The following is a 15,763-nucleotide window of genomic DNA, read 5'->3' on the forward strand; positions in this document are numbered from 1 at the left end:
AATGGATACAGGGATATTTATCCAATGTTCCATCTCTGCATTCCTCTCCCTTTGTCACAACCTTAGCCATTGTGCCTATTGGGGAATACGTAACCTTAGCTGTGGCTGTTCAGAAACAAGACACGTGATCCCAACTACATCTAGAGCTGATGTAGATCCAGGACAACGGCACTCATCAAAGGTGATTCCATTTTTAAAGGTGGTAGATATTAATATTAAGGTTCAGATACAGACATTCCTTTTACCAAATTCCTTTTAGTGAAGCACAGGAATATCTTACCCTTGGCTTTGCTTCAATGTTCTCTCTCAACAGCCATTCTTCATTGAGTGTATACCTGGCTTTTCCAGTGATGGCATCTATGGATCCTTTATTGATTTGTTGCTTGATGGCACACAGCAGCAGGAAAAAAGGCTCCCCTACTGTTTCCTGGTAGATGAAAAAAAAAAGAAAGGATATAATTTGATTATTAGGAACCAAGGAAGATTTCTTGCAATCCTGTCCATACACTTACTGAATCATCCGCAATGCCAATTACAGATTTTACCATACTGGAAGAGGTGAATGTTACAAGCAACGTTATCTTAAAATCCTAACAATCTAAGACAGTTTTCAAACAATTAAAAAACAAGGGGGCACACGGGCATACCATGTCACACAATCAAGAATATTATCTGAGAAACTACTAGTCAGAGCTGGAAGTACAAGTAGAAGCAATAACAAAATCAGAAACGCACTTCAGGAACTTTAAAAGAATACCATTAAAACTATTCAACTCAAGAAAATGGCAGAACAATTGCATGGTGTATTATTATAACTCACCAAAATGTATTATTATAACTCACAAAAAATGGTTGGGATCCTTTGGTTGAAACCTGGTGGTAAGATGCAACTAGAGTAGGCTCACTGATTCAGTGGGGGTTAGGTGAGTCAACTCTTTTGAAGGTGCTGTTAATTTAATGGCCCTAATCTATTTGCAACTTACTACCAGATTTCAATCTTTTGTCAGTTTTTTTTTTTTTTGTGGATTCATAACATATCTTTGTCATATCTTTGAACTGCAGAGCTGGAAGGGACCCTATGGATCATTGACTCCAATCCCTCCCAAGGAGGCACAGTGGGAAATTGAATTCCCAACTTCTGGCTCTGCAGCCAGATGCCAACTAGCCCAGTGGCTACTATACTGAGCAAATAGGGAGCACTGCCCATTTTATAGAATAAAACTTAAACAGATATTGATTCCATACTTATTTTGTATAGTTGTACTTCAATACTGATGCTACTGTAGCTGGATAACCATTTAAGGAATGTTCTGAAGACATTTTTTCAAAGATTCTACAGGCAATTTCCCAGCTTAAATTCACTGTTTTGCTTTCAAGTAATTGAAAACTCACGTCACTGTATCTTTTTAATTCACAAAGTCACAAATCCTTAGATACCAAGCTGCTTAATAGTCATCTTTTTTTCAGCTAAGACACACTTATATCAATTTACTATTTTTGTAATTCAATTTATTTCTCTCCCTCATGCATGCATGCACATGAATACTTCTGAATTTATAATCGCTCCAGGCAAAGGAAATACAATTATTATAGAAATGTTTTAGAAATCCAAGTGGCCAGCATCTGTTCACTCTGATTTCTTCACTTGATTGATATTAATATTATTAATGCTATCCCATCACTATGGTAGCTAGTACAATACCAGTTTCAGCTTTGCTGCACTTTAGATGGTACCACATAGCTACAGATGGGTTTACACACCATCTGTGTCATAATGCCAAGACTTAATTTGTCACAACCAGCATTTCTTAAGACAAAAACTTTAACCATACTTAGGCTGTTCTTTGAAAGATATGTCAGCACTCTGCCAAATGACCAAAGGATGCAGGATCTGTTGTGGTCATCCAGTTTATGATGACGTTTCACAGTTATTCCTTTGCTCTTTTTTTTTTTTTGACACAAATCACGTTTAAATACCTGTTTAAAAAGCAGAGCTGCCGCTGGATTAAAAAAGGAAGAAGGGAGCAGACTCTGTTCAAGCAAATAGAAGATCCAAAACTCTAATAGTGATAAAGAGCACTGTTGCTCATTTTATAATAATAAGTAAGCCTGTGTTGTTCTGGATATTCACATATTAGTGGAAACAGAAATATAGGAAGCATTTTCTTGCAACCAAGAAATTAAAGGAGAAAAAAGAGAGTGGTATGCACACTTTTGAATTGCCTCCTGTTTTTGATTTCTATCAAGCAATAGTAAATGTAATAATAATACTATTTGCAGATGAGGCTTTTGTCATGCAACCTCCCTGTGCCACTCAAGGAACTCTCCAGGAATCACATTTAACTTTTAATTAGGCCCCTCCCATTTCGTGCCAAAATACTGGAAATCAACTACTGTATGTTGTTTCTTTTTTTAATGTTCTGTTATTTCATTCCTTTGCATATCTGGAAATCACATCCATTTAAGATTAATTAGGACAAAAATATACTTTGATGGTTCCAAAGGCAGAAGATTGTCCTGTGGACCTATGTAAGTTGCTCTTCCCTGCTCTGGAAACTTTTTATCTGAAGGGACCTATTGTCCCACTGTTTTTAATGGCCTTTCCCCTTATGCAGTTTGTTCAGGATTTCATAATCAATTTTGGTGGTGAACTTGGAGAGAATGTAGATGTGACAGAAGCTGTTAAAATCTTTGCCCCCCTTATGAAATCTAGTGGTGCATACTAGAATGGTTACATGTTAGATTCATATTCCAGATCTTTGCAAAAATCAAAGTCAGTTGTGAGAACTGGGACTAAATTGAAATTTGTAGCCATTCTCAAATATATCAAATTCTATAACCCAAGGGGAATATCTACCATATGGTGTCAAAATCTCAGAGAAAGACAAATTATATCTGAATCATAAAGTTGTTTTGAAAGCCATTAAAAGTCTTCTGTGAGAAGGCCACACTGACAGACCTGATATTTATTGCCTTTGCATAACATATATCGTGCATGATTAAGTAGAGTATGTGACTGATTCCTCCCCCACCCCCAAGTTTAAGTGCGCCACACTAAGAAGTAATAGTTAAATGGGCATTTCTGCTGCTCCTGCTGCTGCAGTGTTAATGGTAAAGACTTTACAGCAGGGATGATTATGCAAGAAAGGCCCATCTTTGACCCACTACTCTTTTGTTTTGTATCTCTTGGCTCTGTATTCCAGAAACCATGGATTGTTGTAAAAATTTGCAGATACACAAAGATAATACATTTAGAAGATGGGAACGGAAATGGACAGTTAGAGACAACAGAGGAAGCGAACATGGAATTTATTTTAAAAATATTGTGGGGAAACTGGTTTGGAAGTGAGACAATCCATCCTGGGGCCAAGTTTTCTGTTGCAGAAAAATTGTTAAGGTGGAAAAATAGAGGTTTTTTTTTTTAAAATACATGAATAGAACACATTTCATTCCCTATTGTAAGTTTTTAAAATTAGATGTTTTATGATTTGTGCCTGCAGTATTATGGGGATTTGGAAATAATCTTGGGCACCAAAATAACTTTGCATTAATGAAAACCAAAATCAAGGCTGGCATCCTTTGCACTGTTCCATACAGGGTAAATGAAGCTGTGTTTTTATATATATATGGCTTTGCTAAGCTATTTTTTAAAAAATCAATGTGGAGGGTACACTTACATGTTACTCTTGTAGCAAATCTGATATAATATTACAGTTACTGTACCCTCTTGGGAGACTGTTATAGATAGACAGATGCAAAAGGCCTAAAGGCACACGAGAAACTATTCCAATTGACAGGCATTTCCTACAGAATATTGCTTACTTTATGAAGGCAAGCAAAGTGCACAGTGTCTTAAACCCATTTTACTAGGTTCATATTCCGTCTCTTTGACAAACTATCCATCTTTGTCACAGGCATAGCGGATTTCCCTCCCTACATTCTGTTGATATATTTGCAGTTAAGCTGGATTTTAACATAATATTCAGGCATAATGCTAAAGTTTTGTACTTCGCGTAAATCGATGCAGAAAAACTCTGGATAACATTCTCCCAGGTTTCACATTTAGAATCACAAAGGCTGGTTTGTGATCATGCCTCATATATGAGCATACATTGGAAAGACAGAATGAAATGCTGCTACTACCATGATGTGGAGTGCTTAGAGGACAACACTGGTTTTCTGTTGGTTCTCTTAAGGGAGAGTGTGAGCACCGCTGACCCTCCTCCCCAAAACTGAGGGTGGCGGAGAGTCCTTCCTCTGCCATGGTTTCCATAGACTACAAACTCCCAGAACTGCTTGAACTTGACTTTGTCAATCTTGGGGAACAGGGACCATCAGCTGTACCCTGTCCCATCAGTCCACTGTGGAGTTCTGTTAACCTCACCAGGTCCTCAGTCAAGTCCAGTCTCTGCCAAGCCTGACTTCTGGCTACTGAAGTCGGGTTACTCATAGTTTGTTGGGGCTGTCAGGTCTTTAAGACAGCCCTGAACCACCATACATCCTTCAGTAAACATTTGCATTGCCAGGTAGTCAATAATACTTGAGTTTCCCTGGCCCCTCCTATTGCCACCTCAGATACTCCTTTTGGTGCTTGCCTCTCCAGTGCCTCCACTGGGTCAGGATGGGGGCCGTGGGCCTTACTGGAGGCAAAGATCCTGTAGAATTAAAGATAGGAGCTCCAAACTGCTGCATCCTCTCCTCTTGGCCACTGGGACCTCCACCAAGTCCCCTGTATTCAGCTCCAGCTATAGTCTACTTCTCCAGTAGTGCAAAAGATGGGGAAAAGCTCCTCCTTCATTCTCCCCATCTTCATCTGCCACTCTGGTCAAGTGTGGCGCACTGTCACCCCCCTCTTCTTTCTCCTCCTCCTCTTCCTCCTTTATAACCTGCCCCTGACTCATCCTCTTAATGTGTTATATCCTCTTCTAGTTTCTCCTGGCCACCTGGTGCTGGTCCTCTCTTGTCTGGGGTCCAGGTGATGGAGTCTCCATTCGGCCCTCTAGGGCAGTGGTCCCCAACCTTGGGCCTCCAGATATTCTTGGACTACAACTCCCAGAAGCCTTCACCGCCACCTCTGCTGGCCAGGATTTCTGGGAGTTGAAGTCCAAGAACATCTGGAGGCCCAAGGTTGGGGACCACTGCTCTAGGGGACACAAGGCAATGGAAGACATTCTGTTAGAAGAACCAGGAACTACTCCCTCAACAAAGGGTTAAAAAGTGACTGCTTATAATTTAATCGGGGAGGGACCATTTATTAGTGCTTAACTGGAGTGATATCAGGAATCAGCTGATTCTTCTTCATACAATCACTGCAGCCAGCTCAGGAGAATATTAAAGTACTTTATTTGGGGTCAAAATAGACATGACATTGGCCAAAATCCTTTTGTACTGCAACACGAATGGTATAACTTTTGGAGGGAAATTGCCCCAGGGTAAAAAATCACTGCAGACATTATCAGATGCATACTGAATTGTACAACTGATTTCATAACTTGGGGCAATTTGCTTCCCAATGTTTGTGCTACACCAGCATACTAGGTAAGAGAATTTGAGCCTTTAAATAGAAAGTATGGAGATAGGGAAGCAGCAGGGTGAATGGGACTTAACTTCCTCAATGCCATGGTCTTATTGCCCCCCTTCCCCAAATCCATCATTTACTTAGGAGAGAAGCTTCTACGAGAGAAATACAAATGTTCCTATAGCAACAGCAGCTTGAGAATCCACAGTAAGTTCCTGGTAACACTGACTGAAATCCTTTTGCTTAGCATAGTTGTCACACTAAGGTAGTCAATTTGGTGAGTCAGTGCCTCTATAAATTCCAATGACTTAAATGGGCCTACTCTAGTTAGAATTTATTATGCTAAAGCAAGTTGCAACTAGAGTAGGCCCATTGGAATCAATGGCATTTATGGAGAAGTTAACTCATCAAATTGCCGATTAAATGGGATTATTCTAGTGTGACATTATGTCAAACAACAGGATTTCAGCCATTGTCATTTACTTTTCTGGTTCAGCTAAGACATCATGTCAAATCAGAGTTTAGAAGCTAAACTATTGCTCAATCTTCCAATTGTACAGACAAACCCATAATTTAGGAACTCTTGTCTGCTTTTATTATCCATTTTGCTCATTTTGTTTCCTCATCTTTATAGTGGAAGTATTTTTAGACTTCTGGGAATAACTGCTGCAACTACAGTTTGGCATTAATGCACATTACCTTAAATAGCAGTTAGCAGAAACAATGTTTCTCAATTCTGCATTGAAGTACTCATTCTAATCTAGATTTCATGACTAGTTGCTCACCATGGTTTATCAATTCATAAATCATATCAAACTGACTGATCCATAATTTGATGTGATGGACAATGACAAAAGTATGTTCCGTTGTTCTTTAGAATGCTTTCAGGTCCTAATTCATTAGGGGAAAAAAATCAATCCTTTTTTCTTTTAGCTTCTCCAAATGTATTTACACTATTTGATATCTTAGTCATGAGTCAAAACTCTGAACACATTTACAAGTAAGCTATGTGTGCATTTTATGTGGAAATCAGAACAAAACAAAAAAAAAATACTCTGACGTGGGGAAAATCCAATGATGTAGATCTGCTCTCTAATGGTTAAACTAAACAAAGATATTTATGGAATTAGCAATTGTGTGAATGGCTTTAAGAAGTAAACAGCAGCAGCCTCTAGTTCAGATCATGCCTGCTTTTTTACTTTTAAATAGTCATTTACATAAATTGCATTTCACCCAGTTCGACCAAAAAAAAAAAAAAAAGACAGGAAAAAAGAATGATCAGTACTGCAATTTATCTTCTCCTAGTGAAGGTTACCTTGGGCTTACTGTAGTATGAGTACAAGTAATTTGTCATTTTTTTTAGTGTGGTGATCTGTATGATCAAAATGAATATCCATAGCTGACTTATTGAAATTCATGAAAGCATAGAGTGTTATACCTTAAAGCATATGCTCACTACATTTTTGTTTTTGTGGGATAGTCATATGAATTCCAGTTCAAATCCAAGAACACAATCTAGATAAGAGGTTTCAGCAACTTTGGGAGGGAAGAATAGCTTGTTCTGTAGGGAATATCTGGGCTAATGCCTTCATTCAAACCTGGATAAAAGCAAAGGAATCACTGAGGCCTTAGCCTCAAGCCTAAAATTCCATATAAGGATGAACACTGATAACAGTGTCAGCAGAGGATCACAAGGAGTTGTGGCACTTATGATGTGAAAGCCATGATTTAGTATATGCCTATAATACTAGCATAACTCTATAGCATTGCAATCAACCCAGCTAACTGAAAAGAGAACAAAATTTTTTTTTCTTCCAGCAACAGAAGATTATTAACACAGAGCTGGCTTTGGCAGCTCATGGACTGAATGGCTGGGGGTTCCTTCAGCAAAATGACAGAAAGAGCTCTCGCACTCCACAAAGACTGTGAAAATGTATGTTTTCCCCATCAGCTATTCCCCCAGCACCCACAGTGTTCTTTTAGATGGGGTGAAATGTTCACCCTCTTCTTTCTTTCGTTTGGTTCTGCCTGGATGCAAAGGAACACAAGGCGTATTAGTATTCATATCCAAAATGCTATTTAAGGTGCCATTTCTCTGAAAATGGCTTCCCTACAGGAAATTATGATTTTTTTTTAAAAAAATGTAAACAATCTACTTCTTGCTGGAGTTTCTTATCTGGGTCCCTCTCTCTTTCTCATTCTCTTTCTTTCTAAATGAAAGTTTCCAGTTGGGAGGGTCTGACCTTATAAATTAACTCCCACTGGAAAGCAGCACAGTGCTAAGCTCCACCCCGATAAACAAAAGGAGCTTAATAATAAACCACACCAAGTCATGGAAGCTATCACTTTACTAAATGAGACAAGATGAACATCCTATGGACGAAGCAGAAGCAGATACATTACTGAAAGCAAATGCTCCATCTGGAAGAATGCAATGCTATAATGGCTGGTTGATATTTCTTGAGTGAAAGCTGATTGCTGAAAGATAGATGGCAACCTGTCTCAGTGGACAGTCATACAGCTTGTACAAACACTTCCTGACAGAATGGACGAAAGACAGGCAAACTATTCTATGAAAAACTGCTATTTTCCAGTTTGAACACAAAAAAGCAACAGTAAAATTTACTGTTACTCAATTTTACAAATGGCAGTTAGATATAAACTGATTCCCTAGGCTCAAACTTTCTGCCAAATGAGGTAGCCAAAACATTAAGTAAAACATTTACTGTGCTGCTTAAGGGCCTCTTGTTCCTTAGCATCTCAAAACACAAGAGGCATAAGGAAATAATTTTACCATAGCTTGGCAGAAACAAGCTGGGTACATCCCAGCTGTGTCCTCTCACTACTCCCCTGTATGCTCCTATAACATGGTTTTGCAGCATTCCCAAATGCCCCATGCTGCTGTGTGCATTTGTGATGGTCTGGATCAGTGGTTCCAAATCTTCGGTAATCCAGGTGTTCCTGAATGGCTAGTGGTGAAAGCTTCTGAGAGATGAACTCCAAGAATACCTGGGCTACCCAAAGTTGGGAACCACTGGTCTCGAGATGCCATTTTGCAGAGTGAAGAATTCAATAACCCTAAGCAAGAGGGTCTAGCCCAGTCTAATCTAATATGTCCAAGGGTAAGAACAAATGCATTAGAAGTACAGTGGTGCCCCACTAGACAACGACAACCTCGCAAAACGACAAATCCGCATGACGATGAGGTTTTGCGATCACTATAGCAATTCGCAAAACAGTGTTTCCAATGAGCAGTTTTCACTGGACGATGTGTGGGTCTGTGCCTCGCAAACCGTTTCTCGCAAGACGACGATTCTGGCACTGATCAGCGCATCGCAAAATGGGTGTTTTCAGGACCGATGCTTCGCAGGACAGCCATTTTAGCAACTGATCGGTGCTTTGCAAAATGGCTTCCCTATGGGCGATCTTCGCAAAACAACAATTTTTCCTCATTGGAACACATTAAATGGGTTTCAATGCATTCCAATGGGGAAATGGTTTTCGCAAGACGATGTTTTCACAAGACAGCGATTCCTATGGAACAGATTATCATCGTCATGCAGGGCACTACTATAGTCTGACAACAATAGGGAGTTCTGTGTCCTCTCCACTCCTGGATTAGTCAAGCTTCACTTGGAGGAAGGAGTGTTTTTAAAAACATCTCAGAGCTGATCCTACCACTTTTTGCAAAGGAACTACTGTATATAAATTGAACCAACTATTCCTGCTCACCACTGAAGCTGCCCCTTTGCTTAGGCCCTGACATTCTGAACATTTCCACTGCAAGATGGCTTGTTCTTCTGCTGCAAAAATGGATGAATTGTTCGGCACAGCATTAATGTAAAACAAATGTTTAAATCGTGTAATGCTAGCTTATGAGGACAAATACAAGCAGCTGGAATTTTTCCATTGCACAATTGTTAAGGACCTTTTGCAGCAGCTGTTTCAAATAGATGTTGTGATTAATGGGGATAATTCAAGAACTAAAAACAGTGCCATCGTCACAGACATCCCAGGATCCAGTACTAAAAGGAGGCTACTAAATTTCTTCATCAAAAGCCGCCTTCGTGAGTGGGCTTGTTTTGTAGAGAGGCATATTGAAAATGTTTTGACTATTTTGTAGGATTCAAAGTAACAGGCTTTTGTATAAATATTCTGTTGGTGAACCCAGGTTTAATGCTCTTAACTTTATTGATTGATTGATTGATTGATTGATTGATTGATTGATTGATTGATTGATTGAATTTATATGCCGCCCACTCTACCCAGAGGTCTCTTTAGGACTTTAGGACACTAGTTCCACTTTTACAAAACTTTGTGGCTAAGAATAAATTCTGGCTCTTACAGTATTTTCTTCTTGTTTATCTAACCTCTCTGTGTATCTCCCAATGCCTTCACATTTTCAGGAGGAAAAAAAAACACATACTCCTGGTTCTTTTGATGAAAGATTCTATCACATCTTATATTCACTGCGATGGCAGCCATAATCCTGAATTTTAGGTATGGCATTATTATTTCAGAAATTTGTAATGTACCTGTGAACAAAACTGTGAGTCTTTGATGCTTTCATTTTTATTACAGAGGCACAAAAACCTGAAGAATTTTAAGAGAACACATACTCTCCCTCTCTTTTTATTCTTCAAGTGCGCATAAAAAATGGACAAACATGCAACTATTTATGGTTTATTTTCTGGGATTCAAAGAAATTGTTTAATGAATTCTGGGATACCATCATAAAATTTATGTGTGAGCAGAAATGTTCTGAGTAGTAATTATCCCCAGATTTAAAAGAAACTTCTCAACAGTGACCACAAACAAATGGATCACTGAACACCAAAAAGAGAGAGCTGTGCAGCTTTGGTTGGCTGGAATACCGTAAATAAGCTTTTGAAATTATCTTTTCATTAATAATGCCTTCTTCTTGAAAACATTCTGGGAAAAGATGATATAAACTTAAAGACTGGCTTCCTGTTAGGGAGCAACATATCAGACAAGCTTAGTAAACATGTTCAGTTTCCTATTCTATCTTTTTGCATGATCCATCAAGGAATATGGATGTGAAGTGGGAAAATAAATGCTCAACATCTGGATGGCCATAACACTTTTGTTGTTGTTTAGTCGTTTAGTTGTGTCCAACTCTTCGTGACCCCATGGACCACAGTCTTCCACTGCCTCTCAGATTTGGGTCAAAATCATGCTGGTAGCTTCGGTGACACTGTCCAACCATCTCATCCTCTGCCGTCCCAATCTCCTCTTGCCTTCACACTTTTTCGATATCAAGGACTTTTCCAGGGAGTCCTGTCTTCTCATGAGATGGGCAAAGTATTGGAGCCCCAGCTTCAACATCTGTCCTTCTAGTGAGCACTCAGAGTTGATTTCCTTCAAAATGGATAGGTTTGTTCTCCTTGCCGTCCAGAGGACTCTCAAGAGCCTCCTCCAGCACCACAATTCAAAAGCATCAATTCTTTGGCAGTCAGCCTTCTTTATGGTCCAGCTCTCACTTCCATACATCGCTACTGGAAAAACCATAGCTCTGACTATGTGGACCTTTGTCGTCAAGGTGATATCGGCAAGGTGATGACATCACTTTGCCTTAACACTAGAATGATTCAAAGACAATCTGCATAATGAATAGCAAGGGTCTTTTTTTCAGTACAGCACCTTGATGAAAAACAGGAGAAATTTGATTTTCAGGAATTTAGGCTGATCACATAAACCTGCAGTTTCTTTTGGAAAGTGCCTGCACACTAGGAATATACTCCTCCACAAATAGTCATATGGTGACAAATGCAGGTGCTGGCTGATAAGGACAACACACAACAGTGAACTAGAACAGAAGACAAGGTTTCAGAGCATTCATGGATTCCATTGGACCCCGATTTATATACTGAACGTGTCAACTCCTGTTACTGTTTCTTAGCCTGACTTGCCTCATTGGGTTATCATGAGGAGAAAGTGGCAATCAGGAGAGCTATACAGAAGGCCGTGAGCTCACTGCAGAAAGGGCAGGATATTTATTTATTTATTTATTTATTTATTTATTTATTTATTTATTTATTTATTTATTTATTTGTTTGTTTGTTTGTTTGTTTGTTTGTTTGTTTAATCAATTAAAATCAATTTATTTTAAAATCAGAGCCTCCAGTGGGGCTCCTCTTCCAAATCTGTGGATAGAAAAGGTTTTCTTCTGACACTGTACTGTTTTTCAAAGATATATGATAATGGTATGAAGCTTAATTGCTTCAGAGCACCCACATAGTTCCATGCAACTTTGCAGTTCTCCCAAGGTTGAACTGTTTTGCACTTCAGAGATGTTTCTTCAGAGGACTGCCCCCACCCACGAACAAAGATGCACTTCAGAGATGTTTCTTTCCAAAAGAGGGCAAGGGCAGGGGGAATCACAGCTTCCCTGCGTCCATTCAAGTCAGTTCAAGAGATAATTTCCTCTTTCTCCTTTTCATGTTGTGCTTGATTAACATTTTGTTTTCCACTGGTGAGAAAATTCAGAGACCCCAACAGAGTGGGGGAAAAAATTCTAGATGATTTGAAAGTTGACATAAAACTTACAACAATTCCAAGATAGGAACTACAGTATACCAGATTTGTGACATTCAGGTTAAAAATTGCAGTGGTTATATAATTCAGTATAATCCAGTTCTTTCTGTGTATGAGATAATGCCTGTTACCTCAGACAGAAGGATTGAAAAGCTGCCTACTTCAGTTGAAGTTGAGTTCCACTGATCACCTATTAATCTCAGATTGTTCCATAGATCACAATTCACAACATCAAGTCCGCAACTCCAGGATAGCTATTTCCATGTTGTTTTCATTGAGACATGCCTTCATAATCAAGATCAAAATAGGCTATGTACACCAAGACCTTAATGCATGTAATTACTGCGATCTCTTTCTTTGATTCAAAACTGAATGCTAGTGAAAACGGATGTGTAATTGCATATGTAAATATACAAAATATAAAATAATACCATCCCTGCTGCTCAGTTCTTTCACTGTTCTTTCCATAGCGACCTGAACAAGAACTAGGTTGCAGAAACAACCAGCCACAGATGGAGAGGTGGCAGTGACTCACCCTTGTCAAAACCACCCATCTTCCAAGTTGATTAGTTTATTTGCAGGCTTTCGCCAGATTCAGCCAGTCATCGGCTGTTCCACAAAATACCACAGAATTACAGCATTATTATAGTCCACATGGATAATCAATTTATGCTTATAACATCTGTCTTTTATCTTTCTCTTAGCCAGGATAATGCCAGGTTTAGAAGATAGGGGCAGGGTGAACAAATTGTTTACAAGCTAGCTTCATGTTTTAGATTAACATTTAAGAATCTCAATCTGTGTTTAACTCTTAAACTACACACGCTTTGTCTCTCACTTTAGCTATCTGGAGTGAGTTCTTCTTCTGAGAGAACTCTCCTGTTCACAGAGCAGTCAAGGAGAGACTTGCTGTGGTCTTCAGAGTGTCCGTATATACAAATAACACTCCCCACCTCCACTTCTGCAGGGATTAAGGTGTCATAAGGAAAAGAGAATTCAGAGGGACATGTAAACCACATGAAAACTGGATATGCAGTTAATCTCTTTTGTAAACCATCCTACTCAGAAGTCCCCCAAGATAAAGCTCACTTCCTTTCCCTCTTCTCTTCCTGCCACCAGAAAGATTTTCTTGAATATTGTCTTATTTCAGAAGAAATTAGGAAGTTAATTTTGGTTGTATCAGAGTCCATCTTGTGTAATCCCACAACAGATATATATTTTCTTCAGGGGGGAGGGCAAGGATATGCATGATCAGCACATTTTAGCAATATACTCTTACACTTAAAGAACACACAACACCTTTTCTCCTACTTTCCACCTTTCCAGCTTTGCTGAATACCCATATCAACCAAACAGGAACAATCTGATTTTATTTAAATTTCTGGAGTATTTCAGACTATGTCTAGTGAAATGCTGCAAGTATTTTTCTCTTTAAGAGAATTCCAAACAATTCATAATGATCTTTTGTTCAACATTTTGGTCAATCACAAACAGCATCTTTCAAGTTTATTTTTGATTAAAAGCTGATCCATGAAAAATATGTACCTTCCATGAATAAATTTCTTTACCAAATGCACAGGAACTGGCTCCACGTGTACAATTAGACTGCAAATCCTATACATAATTTTTAGGAGCATGAAAGATATTTGCTTTCTGTAACTTTGACATTTTTAAGCACAAGTGCATTCTTCCCATTTTTGCATCAGCATGCAATTTTTTAAAAGATCCATTTTTATGCCAACTGAAATTAGCATATACAGTAGTGCCTCGCATAGCGAGGTTAATCCATTCCGGATTAACCTTTGCTATGCTGAAGCATCGTTGAACAGGGCAAGGAATTCCATTGGAACGCATTAAACATGGTTTAATGCGTTCGAAATGGGCCGAATACTCACCGTTCAGCGATGCTTCTTAATGGCCGGCAGCCATTTTCGCGCCCTCCCCTCACTTAACGAGGGCGCGAAAACACTGCGCGCGGCCACTTTGGGCCATTTCCGGGCTTCCGGCGGCCATTTTTGGCCACCTAACAGCTGATCGTCGGGCTTCGTTTTGCAAAGATTGGTAAGCGAAACGCTTACCGGTCTTCGCAAAGCGAATTTTGCCCTATTAAAAAAACGTTGAGCAATCGCATTAGTGATCCCAAAAAAGGGATCGCTATGCGATTTCATCATTGTACGGTGCGCTCGTTAAGCAAGGCACCACTGTATATATTTTAGACAATTTCCCTGATTTACCTTTTTGCAAGCAGTTTCCCAAATCTACATTTCTTTACATATTTTTTACTAGAAAATTCCATCACAAAATCCAGCTAAGTGTGGGAACTGAAGGATAACTTTCTTTGGGCTAATGATTTAAGTTGTTTTGTATTATAATCCGAACTAAGTAACTTTTGCTTTCTATTCTTACCTAGGAATAAAGTTCAGTGAACCTAATGGAATGTGGTGTTAAATAGAAGTGCGTAAGATTATACTGTATGTCTTGATTCCAAAGATACAGATAGAAGAATCTGCAGGGGGCAGTGCTAGACAGTGAACATTTGGAAAACCATCATCACAATTTCTTTTAAAATTCAAGTGACAGTTTTTTTTTTAAAAAATTTAAACCTAGTTCTCAAAACCAAACTCTAAAACTTCAAGTACTTTGCAAGCCAACATTATGCAGAGAGTATTTGCAAGTGTGGCCAATTATCAGATTTGCATAAACAGGTGCAGCTTTTGTATTCAAGTTGTTGTTGTTGTTAGGCAATGGCTAGCTAACAAAAAAGTTACCAGTCTAGCAATTGTCTACGAACAAACAAAATCCCTTAGAAAGAAATATGGCCAAACCAATAGGTTCATTACAATGTTATTACAAAACTGATTTTGAAATGAAATCTAACCAGACACTCAACATTCAAACACATAAATTACACAGCAGCACAGACAGGAACATTTTTTCCTAGAAAATGTTTTCTATCCTTCTAAGATCAGGAAAAAGAATTTTGGTAATAGAGTACTATGCACAAAGGGCCTTTCTTTATATGCCCATAATATATTGTATTATATAAGTAGAACAATGTTCTGCTTAATATGGAAGTATTACTGTGCTTCCCCGAATGTAAGACAGGGTCTTATATTAATTTTTGCTCCAAAAAATGTTGTAGGGCTTATTTTCAGAGATGTTGGATTTTCTCATGTACAACAATCTACATTTATTCAAATACAGTCATGTCATCTTCTACTTGCTGCACAATGGTGAAGGGCGGGGTTTCTCTTAACTAGGGCTTATTTTGTGGGGGGGCTTATATTATGAGCATCCTGAAAAATCATACTAGGGCTTATTTTCGGGTTAGGTCTTATTTTTGGGAAAACAGAGTATCTCTTTTAACAATAAAGCTGGAGTTAAGCCTTAAAGAATTTCTATCTTTCAGATATCAAATTCAATGATGTTTCAAGGCTGCTACAGCAGTTTATGTAACAGTTCTTTCTACACACATTTAGCACTCTGAAATCCTTTCTCAGTTATGAGGTTTACTGGGTCATCCTGGGCTAGTTATTATCCCATTAGTGTGATCTGTGTCAATGAGTTCTCATAAGAATTACGTGAGAGAACAATGTAACTTAGTTTTTATTCTGAACTGCCAGTCTCTAAAAACTCTCAGACAGAGCAAGAATGAAATTTAAGTGTGTTGACTAGAGATCAGTGAATTTA

At 38.7% G+C, this 15,763-nt stretch overlaps 1 protein-coding gene across 1 annotated transcript in view; it reads right to left on the reverse strand.

Annotated features, from left to right (window-relative positions):
- Positions 1 to 15,763, reverse strand: part of PLXND1 (plexin D1) — a 224,745-nt gene that overhangs the window by 38,213 nt on the left and 170,769 nt on the right. The window contains exon 26 of the mRNA XM_072989488.2: positions 281 to 427. Coding sequence (XP_072845589.2) covers positions 281 to 427 — 147 coding nt within the window. The remainder of the gene's footprint in view (positions 1 to 280; positions 428 to 15,763) is intronic.

The sequence above is a fragment of the Pogona vitticeps genome, chromosome 2, assembly GCF_051106095.1.
Source record: "Pogona vitticeps strain Pit_001003342236 chromosome 2, PviZW2.1, whole genome shotgun sequence".
NCBI lineage: Eukaryota > Metazoa > Chordata > Lepidosauria > Squamata > Agamidae > Pogona > Pogona vitticeps.